The 14,694-nt window shown below is 35.4% G+C and overlaps 1 protein-coding gene and 1 pseudogene across 1 annotated transcript; one reads left to right on the top strand and one right to left on the bottom strand.

Annotated features, from left to right (window-relative positions):
* The first annotated feature begins 445 nt into the window (after nt 1-445).
* LOC141617990 (uncharacterized) lies at nt 446-3,092 on the top strand (annotated as a pseudogene).
* Nucleotides 3,093-3,169: 77 nt separating this feature from the next.
* On the bottom strand, nt 3,170-6,422 carry LOC141623494 (homologous-pairing protein 2 homolog). Its single transcript, XM_074439596.1, has 6 exons — nt 6,245-6,422; nt 6,089-6,114; nt 4,160-4,427; nt 3,909-3,979; nt 3,617-3,805; nt 3,170-3,531 (listed from the first exon to the last, which is right to left on the bottom strand). Exons 1-6 carry the CDS (start codon nt 6,270-6,272, stop codon nt 3,433-3,435), a joined length of 681 nt encoding a protein of 226 aa, XP_074295697.1. The 5' UTR covers nt 6,273-6,422; the 3' UTR covers nt 3,170-3,432.
* Between the last annotated feature and the right edge of the window lie 8,272 nt (nt 6,423-14,694).

The raw sequence follows: 14,694 nt of genomic DNA, 5'->3' as shown, positions 1-14,694 counted from the left end.
TAATTTTAGGATATGTTATAAAAAAATATATTAATGACAAATTTATGGGGTTATGCAATTTTAAGTAATTTTATTTAATGAAAAAAAATTAATGATATGTAGAGGTAGCCCGGGCGAAGCCGGGCACCAATACTAGTCAACTAATATGATGGTAACCACCCACCCATGTGAGTAGTAAAAGTAACAATAGCGGGAGAAGTGAAATATGATGGTAACCACCCACCCATGTGAGTAGTAAAAGTAACAACAGCGGGAGAAGTGAAAGTAATAGAAGTCACAACAGTAATGTAGTGAAAACAATAATATTAACAGCGGAAAAAAATAAAAGGTAGTCCGGACATAGCCGGACACTAAACCTTTAGTTAAACATGTAAAAGGATCGTAAATGCAAATAGTAAGAGGAATTTTTTTTTTTTTTTTTTTTTTTGGGGTACTCTAAATAGTAAGAGGAATTAAAAGGGATAAAAACCCAAGCTACAAGAAAACTTGCTCAAACTCGAAGTTCTAGAAGTAAAAACGAGTATTTGATTAAAATAAAATAGTCCTAAGAAACTAGAACTTCCTTCCAACACCACGTTTTACAAAATTTCCTTATTTTCAAACCCTCCCTCTTCTTTATTGTTTTCTTCCCTACTCAGATCACCGATTACACCGTTGTAGTATCCTGTTTTATTCCAACTCTAGGCTGAAAAAACAGAGTGATGGGGAAGATGCTAGATGCCTTTACTAGGGAGAAGCTTCAAACCTTCCAAATTCAGGACTCTCGTTAACCTCGCTATCTCACGCCTCGCTGTCTTTAAGAACCAGAAGCAAACGCGCTGCGTTATCAGCAGGTCTGATGCTGTTCAACTGCTTCATATTGGCGAACATGAGCGCGCTCTCATTAGGGTATTTTTTCATGACTTTTTAGGTTTTATCAAATGCCTTAGTCAAATTTGCTTTCAAAAAAAAAAAAAAAATGCCTTAGTCAAAGCGTTGGAGTAGAGGTTGTGCGATTTATGTTGTGTTGTTAAGGTAATTGATAGGTTGAACAAGTGATCAAGGAGCACAACATGCTGGATGTGTATAACATGATTGAGGGATATTGCATTCTTTTGAGTGAGCGGGTTAAAGTTATCGAGCATGTCAAGTAAGCTGTTCTCCAAAAGTATGTATATATAGATTGACGGTTATTATTAGTGGTAATTACAAACCATAAAGGATTTATGACATCTTCTGTAACAGAGTCTGCTCTGATGAGCGTAAAGAGGCGATCTACAGCATAATTTCCGCAGCATCAAGATGTGGGGAATTTCCAGAGATACAAGAGATGCGCAGAGTTTTTACATCTCGTTATGGGAAAGAGTTTGCTTGTCGTGCCACAGAATTGCGCAACTGTGGTGTAAGCACTACGGTAATTGGCGAGTTTATTACCCTCACATCTCACATCTCAATCATCAACATAAAAACTTACTAGGGTTTTGCTTCTGCAGTTGATCCAAAAGCTATCTACCACGCAACCCAGCTTGGAAAGTAGAATAAAGGCGCTGAAGCCTGAAAGAGATTGCTGCCGAGAACAACATAAAATTGCAGCTTCCTTCAATGATAGCAGTGGTAAAGTAACATTTGGCCTTAATTTCTGGCCTGAGACTGTCCTTAATGATTAATTTAACTTTTACTTACTATCACCACGGCATCCCACATCAAACAACTTTACCCTAATGACGGCTCATCAAGGAGCAGTGATCACCAATGGTTACTTTATTTTGGCAAGAAGTTCATCAAGGACTAGTTGACTTTAGAAACAAATGATTGTGGATTCCCTAAACATTTCTTTTCTTCAGTTTTAGTAATTGGATGGTTTATTATTTATGCTCTGGTGATCAGTCTCTCAGTAAACCTGAAACACTGTTACTGCAGGAAAAAGTTAATGAAGGAAAGAAAAAGCAGCCTGAACTTGTGACAAGCTGGCCAGGTGATTTGGACAGTTACCTTGGGTCGAATTTGAAGAACTTTCCTAATGAAATGGACAAAGCTGAGAGTTTTGCTTATTCGGTGAATAAGCAAAAGCAGTATGAACATGCAGCTGATGCTGCAGAAGAGGCTTTCCTATCAGCAACATACGCAGCTGCTGCAGCAAGGGCAGCTGTAGAGCTATCTAGGCGTAATTCCGGTCATAAAGATCCAGTCAATGTCGAAAAACAACTCTTCAATGCAAACTATGAGATAACATCTTCAAGGGAAACTAAAGACCGGATGCTAGGGCTTGATAAGGCTAATATGGTCGAAAATTATAATGTTCATTCTGAGGATGATGAAGAAACTATCGAAAGTGAAGCCGCTCAAAACATCGGAAACGAGCAAAAGAACTCAAAAAGCTATATGTCCCCACAACATCAGCAACGGAACTTGAAAAGGATGAACAATTTCAACAAGAGGTTAAACTTGATGAGACAAATTATGAGACGGAGCATGATAAATTCAATACAGTCAGCATTAAAGCTCAATGGGGAGAAAGCGAGGTTGGACTGCAACATTATCCACAAGAGCAGACCCCTTCAAGAATTCAAGGTGATTTAAGGACAGATGACAAATAACACTGTTCTGAAAAATCAGCAGTAGAGAGAGCACACTGGCTGAATACAGAGAAAAAACTGATGTCTGTGAGGACTAGAAGATAGCATTGACGATTTCAATATGAAACGATGTTTACTACATGATGAGATCAGTTCACTTGGAACATCTAAAACTTTTTGATTGACAGGATGACAAGATGTGCATGAAGGACGGCGATGAGGTTTACTGAGTGTTTGATGCGCATAGTTAGTTATATATATTGTAGCCTATAGTTTGAGCAATGTTTTCAATCACAAAGCACAGAATTTTAAGTGGAAGTTTGGCGATTTGCACTGATATAATAGCAACTACTCTATTTCAACCAAACGCATAGCAGAATAAATGACGGGTAAAAAGAAGTCTCACAATCAGAAGAAAATGAGTAATCCCTCCGTCCTGGTCAATTGTTGTCATTACAAGATGACAAGTGGATCAAATTGAGTGTGAATGATCAAATTACTAATCAAATGCAATCCTAAAATAGAAAGGACAACAATTGACTGAGACACCCCAAAATGGAAAAGGACAACAAATGACCGGGACAGAGGGAGTAATAGAACAATGGGACAAACACTAAACGAAATTAATAAGATTAGGTATATCTATAAGAGAACTGCAGGATGAGTGAGCAAAGAGCTAGAGTAAAACATGTTCAGTTTGAATGCTTTCTGGCACCTAAAATGATGAGGATAAACTAGGCTTCAACTTATACACCGCGGAAATTATACACAGCTAAATAGTTGGAATGCCTGATAGATACATTAAGCATCAAAGAACTACAGATAAATGCAACAAGCAAACTCCAGAGAGCCTTCAACTTTTAGGGCCTTGTAACTTTTACTGACCTCTAACCCGCTTTCTGTTTTGTGGCATTAGGTCGTCAAATGATTGCAAACTCACACCAGCATCTTCGTCAAATTCAAGACCGAGTTCCTCCTACATAACAAAGTAGAAGTTGCTAAGGAAAAAATATATTTTGAAGTTTAAAATATTAGCACAGAAGGAATGAAAAAGGAAATACCTTAAAATCTTTTAGGTTCTTTGGCATATTCTCAGTTATAGAGTCCCATATATCTCTGAACATTCTCTTGCGTTTTCTCCAATGACTTATAGCACTCATGTACTGATCTTGAATAGCCTTTTTCTCCTCTGGTTTCACAAGGGTTACTCCACCACGCAGTTTAGTTAATTTGATCTCCATTTCCTCAACCTGGCACAAAAACAGTCAATTGAATTTGTTGTAGGTCTACTCTCGCGGAGCTATTACACAACTGTTTGTAGTACACATAGTCAGACAATTCTAAATATATTACCTCCTTATTCAGTCTTTCCAGCTTGGCCTGCATATCTTCTAGTGTCAGATTTGAGTGTAAAGTTTTGATTTCTGGAAGTAAAGGAAGAAAAAAAGCCATCAAAATTTAACCCAAACAAAAAAGTGATGTGACAACATCATGCATCTTGTCTCTTCACTTAGTTTTTCTCTTCGTCATTTTGCCTTTCATATCAAACCAAGAAGAACTAGCCTTCAAAAGATAACTGTTGATAAGGTGTGATCTTAGCATACCTCCCTCAATCTCACTATTTGCTCTCTTCTGTTCACTGATTTGTTCCTGTAACTTGGCATTCACATCCTTCATATGAGCAAGCTCATCGCTGTTTGGAATTTCGAATTGGTCCTGCCGTGCAATGTATATCTTCTGCTTACCATACTCTTTGAATGAGATTTTACCACTATCAGAAAGTGAATCAAGTGCTTTCTGAACAGCAGTCTTCTTGAGGTTAAACTTTTGCAATGCATCAGCAGCATTCTGAGTATTTAATGGCCTATTTTGCTGGAAACAGACAAGAATACTTAAACGAGTTAGATAAAATGTACTGGTTCCCACAGCAATGTGGCCATTTTGGGATAAATGAGTAGAAAAATCGATAGTGAAGACAGCATCTCTAAACAATCTACTTGTTCCCGGGGAAAAAGTCCCAAAATGCAGTTGGAAAGTAACTATGGCTATGTTCTTAACTTTAGTGAAGTGGTTTTAAGCCGTCTGTTCATCATTACAATACACAATACCATCATCATCAGCCCTCAAAAATATTGTGAAATTCCCATGCATCCGAATCCAACATGATATTGATGCTTCAAATAAGTATAAATTAGACAATACCTCTCACTTTTTAGTCGCTTTCAGTGAGCTTTAGTAACTTGAGTTTAAAAGCTACGAATTGTGAAGCCAACCACAACATCACACCAGTACCTCAAATACATTTATCTTTGAAATTGTAAGAGAGTTAGATGTACACAACTGTACTCTTTGTGCTGTGCAAGTGTGCATACAAAATGGTTAAGCAAAATATGAGCAGAACTTGCTCATTTTTAAGTCCCACTTCAACCATGGTTCCATCTAGCTTCACATTCAGTGTTCTTCCCATATCACGGAAACAAGGAACAAATTCTACTTCTCAGTAATTTAATTTATTAAGCTAAGGCACCATAACTGTTGCTTTTGCTCAGGGGAAAAGGATCAATGTCTAATAGCTCTATAATGCTGCCGACATTCATTGTTTGAAATGTTAGAATACTTCAGTTATCCGTGTGAACCATATCAAAGTATATGCTTACATCAAACACTTAGTGAGATTGTCACACCTAAAACCATCAACGTCCGTGTAATAGCTCTATATGAATGCTTGTCTCATTTGTAAAGTACTCTCAAGAACAACAGCAATACAACCGCATTCTTTTCAACCACTCCCACCACATATAAAACACTTTGGGCTCGCTTGGAATGGGAATAATTATTAAGGGAGTAATAGAGGCTAAAATAAGAAGAAATGGAAGGAGATTGGTGATTTGTGGTGGTTGTGGAAGGGGGAAAGAGGTGGTGAGGGAGGAATTATTACCTCCATATGGAGGTAATGCATTACTTGAGGGGGGAGGTGGGTAATTATTACCCCTTAATGGATAGACTATTATACTATCTTCCTCCATTTCTATCTCCAACCTCCATCACTTTCCTCCATTTTCTAGTTCATTTAAGCTCTATTACCCCTTAATAGTTATTCCCATTCCAAGCGAGCCCTTTATATATAATATCACCACGAAATACATTTAAAATTCCCAGTGGAGCATCTTAGCTATGCCAGGAGGGGGCCTGGCCACAGCCGAAAATTGAAGTTTATATACGTATAAGTGATTAAATTACCATTCGGGGCCCCTTGACTCGGTCGTTGAGAATAACTATTCACCTGTGAAATTAAGTGTTCCAATCTTAACTTCCTTATTTTTTATGTCAAGATCCGCCACTGATCGAATTTCCGAAACAAATTCAAATTAATAGCTATAATCTTCAGCTGCTCAAGACTAGGGTTCTTAACTTGTATCATGAAAAACGAAGATTTATCCACACACTTTACACTATTATACAGATATAATAAGCTTAAAAACAATGAAATTGAAAAAAGAATTGCAGTAACGCTGAAAATAATCGATTATTACCTCGTTGACGAAGTTTAGCACTATTCCTGTAAAAATAAAAATAAGATGTATTAGTGATATACTGAGATTAATTAGAGCAAGTATCGTAGTAATTCCATGACAGAAATTTAATCAAGAAATAAAAGACGAATAATAGCGTAAAATCTGAAAGGAAACCTTCGGTGTTGTCGGGTTTAGGAGGCATGGCGACGGAATAATTTGTGAAGAGGAGAAGTGGAGAGAGTATAGAGTTGGGAGAAAACAAGAAAATGTTGTACTGGATATTCGATAATGGAAACTCTTTTCACGTATGCGCGGGAAATTGGCCTCCATAGTCCATTGATTATTTTTGGGAGGAGTAAGTCTTGTTTAAAACGGGTCGGATTTTAAGACGGGTAGTTGTGTGAGAGGAAATGGGTAGAGGGGACAAAGGTGGGACCCTCCATGTGCTTCTCCACTCACCCTAAATGGGTATTTTGTGAGAGAATATGGTATCCGTCTTATTAATAAGACGGATACCTTGGTCTGAAATAAGAATTGGGGTTTTGGGAGTTGTGGGCCGCCAATTGACCCTGTATGAGAATCGATCTGAACCGTAACCGACTTATGATAATCAATCCGATCTCAATATAAGGTCAGAAGACACGGACACGGACACGTGACACGGCATTTCATGAAATTTAGGACACCGAACACGTTATTTAAATTTAATAAAATATATATTATATAGTTATAAATTTTCGATTTTATTTTTGTAAAAGTATTTGATATTAAATTTAAATAAGTGAAGTAAAACTTGCGCTTGATTATAACTCATTTTCATTTCCCATCCAAACCCATCTTCTATTCAATCTCTTTCGACAGCTTATTTCTCGTCTAAAGATCATCATTCATCCCAACCAATGTCTGAATACCACGGACACACGTCGAACACCGCCCAAATACCACGGACACGCGTCGAACACCGCCCAAATACCATGGACACGCGTCGGACACGTGCCCAAATAAATGTAGAAAGTTAGACATGGCTTTATAGGTATCCGACACATTTCGACGTGTGTCCGACGAGTGTCCGTGTCGGACACGGTATCTGACACGGGACGACTGATTAAGAGAAGTGTATGTGCTACCTAGGTCATAAGTTAAATCCAATTTTTAGTAAAATTGCAACTTTTTCATTATTTCTACTTCTTAGGTTATACTCCCTCCGTCCTGGTCAATTATTGTCCTTTGATTTTGGCACAAAGATCAAGGAAAGAGGAAGAGACCAATTACCAAATGACAAGTGGAACTTATTGAAAGTGAATGATCAAATTGTTCATCAAGTTCACTCTTAAAATAGAAAGGACAACAAATGACTGAGACACCCAAAAATGGAAAATGACAACAAATGACCGGGACAGAGGGATTAACCTATAACATACTTCTTTTAATAAAAGTATATTAAGAGGGAGAGAAAACCTTCTACTCGCTGGCGACTTCTCCGGTAGGCTTTTTTTGGTCGCTGAGAAGGTCTCACTTCACTTTCTATTTCTATTGGCACTTCCCCTTTCCTTTCGTACTGACCCAGTACCCAGTGGATTTTGCTCGATTTCGATCGAATTTCTCCAAACCGAATCAGGTTTGTTCCTTGTGCATGTCGCTGTTTTGGCCTCTTTGATTTAATCGGATTACTGGTATGGATCTCGCGATATTTATAGATCTTTTAATTTATAATTTATTATTTTATTTTTTGGGAAAAATGTAAGATTATCATTAATATATTGAAGGAATAACTACATATCAGTTATCCCTTATGACCTCATGATATTTTCTATCCATTGCCTAACTCCCCTAGATTTACATTTGACATTACAACTAGTTCTATTACCCGTGAAATTCACGGGTTGTTGAAATGATATATTTTTATTTTTCTTTTGATAAAAACTTTTCATTTTTTTTAACCTATAGAGAAATACTGGTTGAGTACCCCTTCTTATAATCCATTATTAATTATTAATGCAAATATAAAATGTAGTAACAATAAACTCAAAAAATCCGTTGAATCTGGCTCAAAATGGTTATTTTAAGGATTCTATTAAGCAAGTAAATAAGTTTAACTTCAAAAAAAAGGTGACATATATAGTTTTGTATCAAATTCACAAAGTCACTCAGCCCTCCTAAGGGTTCGCCTGGAATGAAGGAAAAAATTAGTAGGGTAATGTTTAAAGAGAAATAATTAATGGGGAATTTAGTCGAGAAAGTAATATGTTCCTTATTTTCAACTTTGGAATGTTAAGAGAATTGTTACTGGCGTAATCTATTTTCGGGTTTGGTAAAAGTGTAATTAGTGCATTATGTACAAAATTAATTCATATTTGTTCAATATTGGGGCTTGCTTGGATTGAGGAAAAAATAAAGGAGTAATAATTTGGGGTCATTTAAGTGAATTTGGTATGAGGGTGACTATTCATCTAGGCAATTCATTACTTTCATCTAGGAGCAATGTATTACTCACCATCCCTCATGGGTAACTATTACTGGAGTAATGTATGTGAGGCGCCTCCTTGGTATCTGTGGTATAGCGTGCATTGAAGTTTATATCTAGTTGATTTCTATGCAACTTACTTTGGAAATTATGACTACACATTGATTACATTATATGAATTTTGTTTAATTGTAAGTGGCCAGAAGTTCACATGTAAATGATAGTGGCCAGAAGTTCACAACTGTGATTATATGAACTATATTTGAGTTTAAAATGGCTAAAGCGGACTTTATTAAAGAAAATTTATTTCGGAATTGATTTCATGTCCGCCTTTAGTTTAACAAATTAATGAAATCTAATTGAAAAGTCATAAATCCTGTCCAACTAAATCTGATTCATTCCCAATAGTGAATATGATATCTTATAAAGACTCTACATGAAGTAGAGATAGAAGATGTGGCTTAAGAATGAGCCTAATTAATGAGGCGGCCTTAATTGAGCCTAATATTGTGGCCTTTGGTGAGCCAAATAAGAAAGCCTTAAATGAACCTAATCATGCGACATTTATTGAGCTAATTTCGTCCACCATTGAAAGAAAATATTTCATGAAAGTAAATATCTCATGAAAAGTCATGTGAGACTCATATACGCTGGAAGTTCGGTATGAGAAATACTATATACGAGTTAAAATTTGAAATTAATACGATGGCCTGAAATTCATGGTATTTAAAAATATTCAAACTATGACCAGAAGTTCATTGTGTTTATAGATATATATTGAAACTGTGACCTGAAGTTCATAGTGTGTACAAATTTTTCACTTTTCATGTAATGAATATATTTTGAGCAATATTAACTCGGGATTATACATGTATATTTGCAAAATATGAGATACTCTTAAAACTTGAAAATCATATCAAATCGATTCAAAATCTTTCCTTGTAACGAATGAGATATCATGTTTTGAGGATGGAATTATTTTATCTTTCATAAAAATAATGTAGCCTTATAGGCGCATTATATATGGTGTAAGTAGCTTAAAACAGTTTTTGTGAAATCTTGTTTCACATGTGGCTCGGCAAACTAATGAGATATTATAGTCGTGGGCCTTGTCCTATTGGTTACCATCATTATTCCTTGAAGTGAATATGGAATTGCCCGTATAATAGATATGATTGGACGAAATATACCAATGACAGTGGTTAAGTATGAGCATGTAGATATTTTCATGAGTTATGTGTTCATTTGAAAACACTGCCTTTTCCCACCAGAAGTGGATATTACTTCACTCTTGGAATAAAAGTGATAATTTGATCAACTTATGATATATTATGAAGTAATTGGCTGAATAATACAATTAATTTGAAAGTTGTTGAATATTGCATCACCACTACAGGGAATAATTGATTCGTAAGTTGGATTATAATCAATTTACATGAATGTGTATGTCATCATTATATGTTGATGATTATAATTGTTGATCTTATGATAAAATTACCCCCCCCCCCCTTTATATAAAAGTCTGCAAAGGTGTTTTAAGGGTGTGCATTTTTTGGCAAAACTTGGTGGGATGAATAGTTCAACTTTTTTTGTCTTCTTGTGCTCTTGTCTCTTTGTGGTTTGGTTGGTGTAATTGGGCCAAATTTCATATTGTTTTACAATGGCCTTCCATATTGTATAGTCCAAAGTCCATAAGCATTCACAATTTTGTTGTTTCATCACTACTTTGCAGGATCCTTGCAATTTATCATTTATCCTTTGTACACCGTAATCCATCCATAACCTTCGTATGAAACCTTCTTCGTCCCCAGTATGAAACAGACAACATAGTGCTTCAAAAACTCCAATTCAACCTTAACATGAGCTTCATACAACTGTAACATACCTTTAGTTTCCTCAACAATGGTATCGAGTTTCTGCTTATTCTTGTGTCGATTCTAAACAGTCCATTTTTGGGTCTCTTCATCAGTTATAAGATCATCCAAATCAAATGGTTGAAGGTCCACAGGATTCGAAGTAGTCTTAACAACACTTGAATACGGTTTGGCAATAGATAAATCCAAAGGACAAAGAGAACCTATTATTATTGAACATTCACAATTTCATTTTTCCCTGCTGTGTAAACTTATCAACATACTTCAGTTCACATATATTATTATTCTTAATTCAATTTCCCAACAGTGGATTGATTATACCTCAACTGAGCTCAGAGGATGTTGTAGCTTGTGCTGACAAGTTTTGTTCCGATGAATGTGTTATGGATGTTATGCCTGGTACCGATGAGCTTATTGAGCTGTTTAAGATGATGATGGCTAACAATGAGCTATCCTCTTCCACTTAGATTTATCAATTTTCAATCCTAAGTGATGATGTATTATTCGTAATGATTTTATGTCACGGTTTGTATCGTATCTTATTTTTATTACTTTTCGATTTTTACAAATTAAGACAATGTTAGACTTCAGGCTGGTGGCGAGGGTGACGGATGAGAGGGTGAGGTTCCTTGATCCCATGTGCAAATTGGCAATGATCTCCATAAGGGCAGTTCCCAGTCTCCTGCCATTTGTTGCATAGCTCATTGTTGAACATTCCTTGATTGAAAACCTCCATCTCTATTGGACTGTCTTTCTTGCCGCCTCAGCACCTGGTTATGAAGAATTTCTTTGCATTGCGTGATTGGTTGTAGGACATCAAGTTTATGAATGATTGTTCATCAATATCAATGAACACCAACGAAAGGCAAAAATAGTTCAGTTGATGTATAATGCCGGACATGTAATTCAGTATATCGGCCTCAGTGATATTATACAACAATATGACATTTTGAGGCCAGTTAAATTCTGGATGAATTCGATAGTCTGTGTAGAATGTGGTTATCAGGCGTAAATCAGAGACAACTCGCAATTGAAAATAGCTGCCAGCTTTACAATGGCCTTCCAGATTGTACAGTCCATCAACATTTGGGTTTGATTTTTGTGCCACGCATTTCCCTTACTGGACTGTCCATGCATGCACTACTACAAAAACAGACTAAGAAGACGGTTCAAAATCGTCCTTAAATCATAAAACAGCCGTCCTAAATTTGGCTGTCCTCGTTGCCTAAGAGGACGGTTGGCGCATAATTAGATTTTTGAAATTGGCGCAAAAATGAAAATTTTGAAACGGAAATTGTTTCATTCATACCGTATACGACAATAGTCGTATAGGCGTAAATATTATATCCGGCTACAACAAATCTAACAATTCTTACATTTATAATCTAAATCCAACCAAAACAAAACAGAATAAGTTTGATTCTCCAAAATACAAACTAACGACAATTGATTTTTTAACACGAGTTTTTCCATCAACACACCATCACTTAACCTATCTAGGTAACATCCGAGCATTCACCCTACATACTTTAGACGTTGTCATCAAATACTTGCATCTTAAACTTCAATGCATATTCAGCCCAAATTTCCCGCACCTCATCAATTTGCTCAACTGAGTATGTCTTTGGAGCTTTAATCATGAACTACATACAAAGTAACAAAAAAACACAATTACAATTATTTACATAGCAACAAGTGAAATTTATATAAAATGAAGTAAATATTGAATCAATAGAAACAAATGAAATGACGTACACTTGGAATAATATTAATATGTCGTCCTTTGATGATCTACAACATATATCGGCATACATAATATCCACATAAGACGCTTCTAAAGGGCTGCGTAGGACACTAAAATCGAAATCATGTCAATTACAACGTACAAACAATAATATTTAAGATACACTATATAATTTAAGAGATAAAAATATTATTACTTGAAGATGTACCTTTATTGTATTCCATTCAAGCTGTTTTTGTTTGTTGACTCTCGAGAAGTGGATCCATAGAGTTTATCTTCGTAAATGTCCTATGTTAAATATACTATAGACTTAGCTTAATTATATTTATTTTACTAAAACTAATGTAAATTAATCTATGAAATCATTGTAATTTCTTAAATAGTATAAATGCTCAACTTACATATGAACTTACATACTAATTGTATCCTTCAGAAATTTACGAAGCTCTAAACTTCCAGCTAGATCACACCAATATATTACACTTTCCTTTGGACTAATGACAGCCAACATCCAATGTTTACTACCATTTATAAAATAAAGCAATCAACATATCGTATTAATAAGTAGAACTAAATAATATAATTAATAGTATTGCGGAAAAAAAGGTACATACCCTTCATAATATAAAGCAAAAACAAGCTTTCGACCCCTTTCACAACCCGTACATATCATAGCCTTAACAATATAGTCGGATCGATTATCTTCATATTCAAAACTAATCATTTTAGACAATGATGCGGGGCACAAGAACCCGTACATGTCCCTCTGTTATAACTAATTATTGCTTTTTTTTTTTCCTTTTCATCATTTTCTTATTTTAGTCTCTTAACTTTTGATACATTAAAAATAACTTTAGAAGAAGTAACTTTTTTTTTTTTTTTTTTTTTAACTTTGCATTTTAGGTTAAACAATTATGGAAACAAATATCCATAATTTGATTTTTCTAAGTAAAATTTCAGGTTCTAAACTTTTTTCCAAAACGCACCTACCCACACTACTAGAAAAAAGGGATATACAGACGCTTGACTTGCTACGCTAATAAAAAACTGCAGACTTCCTACTAATAAATTTCAAAATTGGAATGCTTTTTGAAAACGTAACATAATATATAGCACTCCAACAATAGAAAAACAACCAGGCGGAAAATGAAAAACTTTCACCGCCTTAATTTACCTCTGAGAAATATCAAAGAAACTAAGATAAATCATATTGCACTTAAAAGTTAAAACTGCTCATCTCCATTTAACACCAAAGAGGTATCCAGCCCATGTAGTGATTTAGCTTATGTACGGTTCACTTTGCTTTCGTAGTTTGTAATTGTTTCATTTTGAATTTTTTTTGCATGCGTCTATTAGCCTATGTAGTGATTTAGCTGCTAGCGAGTGTGTGACATCTTTGTGCTAGGTTCACTTCCCATTACTTTGCTTCCTACATTGTTTACTCAATAATGAAGATCATATAAATGTTCTTATATTCAAGTTTATAAAGCTACTACCTAACATAAGATTTTCCTCTATTTTCACATTACAATCAATGTCAGCACTTTTAATGGACTTCCTTGAAGATGAGATGCCTTGCTGGTGTATTCTTGTAGAAACTTGAGCAAGTGAATATTGAGAACTCATAAGCGACTTTTTGCTTGTACAAGGTCACGGCAGATCCAGGAAATAAAATTTGGTTGAGCTAAAATTTTAACTTATAGAAATTAATATGTCAGGTAAACATTATGACCCATTTTTTTATATTCTGCAGAAAATTTTACAAAGGACTAAGAGAGTGAAGGGACTGATGAGTCTTAATTAATGATTTAAAAATACAGAAAAAGAAAAACATGGGACAAAGTATGTCAATGTCCATAGAAGGATGAAGAATTTTATTATTAACATATGAAATAGCGTTTTGTGCAAGATAAACTTATAATTTGAGACGTCTAGGAAAGTTGGTGTAAATGAAGGTAAAAATAATACTCCCTCCAATTTCATTTATTGTTCCTCTTTCCCTTTCCATCCATTTTCCTTATTGTTACCTCTTTCCTTTTTTGGACAACTTTGTGTGGTCCAAAATCAATTTAATGTGGGGTCATGTGTATTGTGCGGTCCAAATTAATTCCCTTATTTCTTATGCCAAAAAGAAAGGGGAACAATAAATGAAATTGGAGGGAGTAAAACATTAAAAAAATGTCAATGTGAAGGTTTGAACATGGCAAGGCGCAGAACTACGAACTACAATATAGCAAGGACCACTAGACCAAACAGAATGTTATTTATTATACTAGAAGAATTATTATATATTCTTTTTTCAGAAACTGGTTGGGCTTGAGCCAGCTACCTGAATCCGCCCATGTACAAGATGCGTTTCACCACAAGAGTTTCCTCTAGTCTTGTGTATATTCTACCCATTAATCATGTGTTCGTGAATAGTTGGGCACCTCAACTTAGAAGGGTGGGGTTCTGTCTAGTAGTCGATGGTTTGGATTTATAAGCTACTAGTTTCATGATAAAGGAAGGAGAGTGAAATGGTGCCGATACTGCAGAAATGGTG

Source organism: Silene latifolia, chromosome X (genome assembly GCF_048544455.1).
Source record: "Silene latifolia isolate original U9 population chromosome X, ASM4854445v1, whole genome shotgun sequence".
Lineage (NCBI taxonomy): Eukaryota > Viridiplantae > Streptophyta > Magnoliopsida > Caryophyllales > Caryophyllaceae > Silene > Silene latifolia.
This window is presented reverse-complemented; position numbering and strand designations above follow the sequence as displayed.

Coding starts and splice junctions, on each gene's coding strand:
- LOC141623494 (XM_074439596.1), bottom strand. CDS start 6,272: ATGCCTCCTAAACCCGACAACACCGAAG. Junction 6,115..6,244: donor TAAACCCGACAACACCGAAG/GTTTCCTTTCAG, acceptor TTATTTTTACAG/GAATAGTGCTAAACTTCGTC. Junction 3,806..3,908: donor TGGAAAGACTGAATAAGGAG/GTAATATATTTA, acceptor TTTTTGTGCCAG/GTTGAGGAAATGGAGATCAA.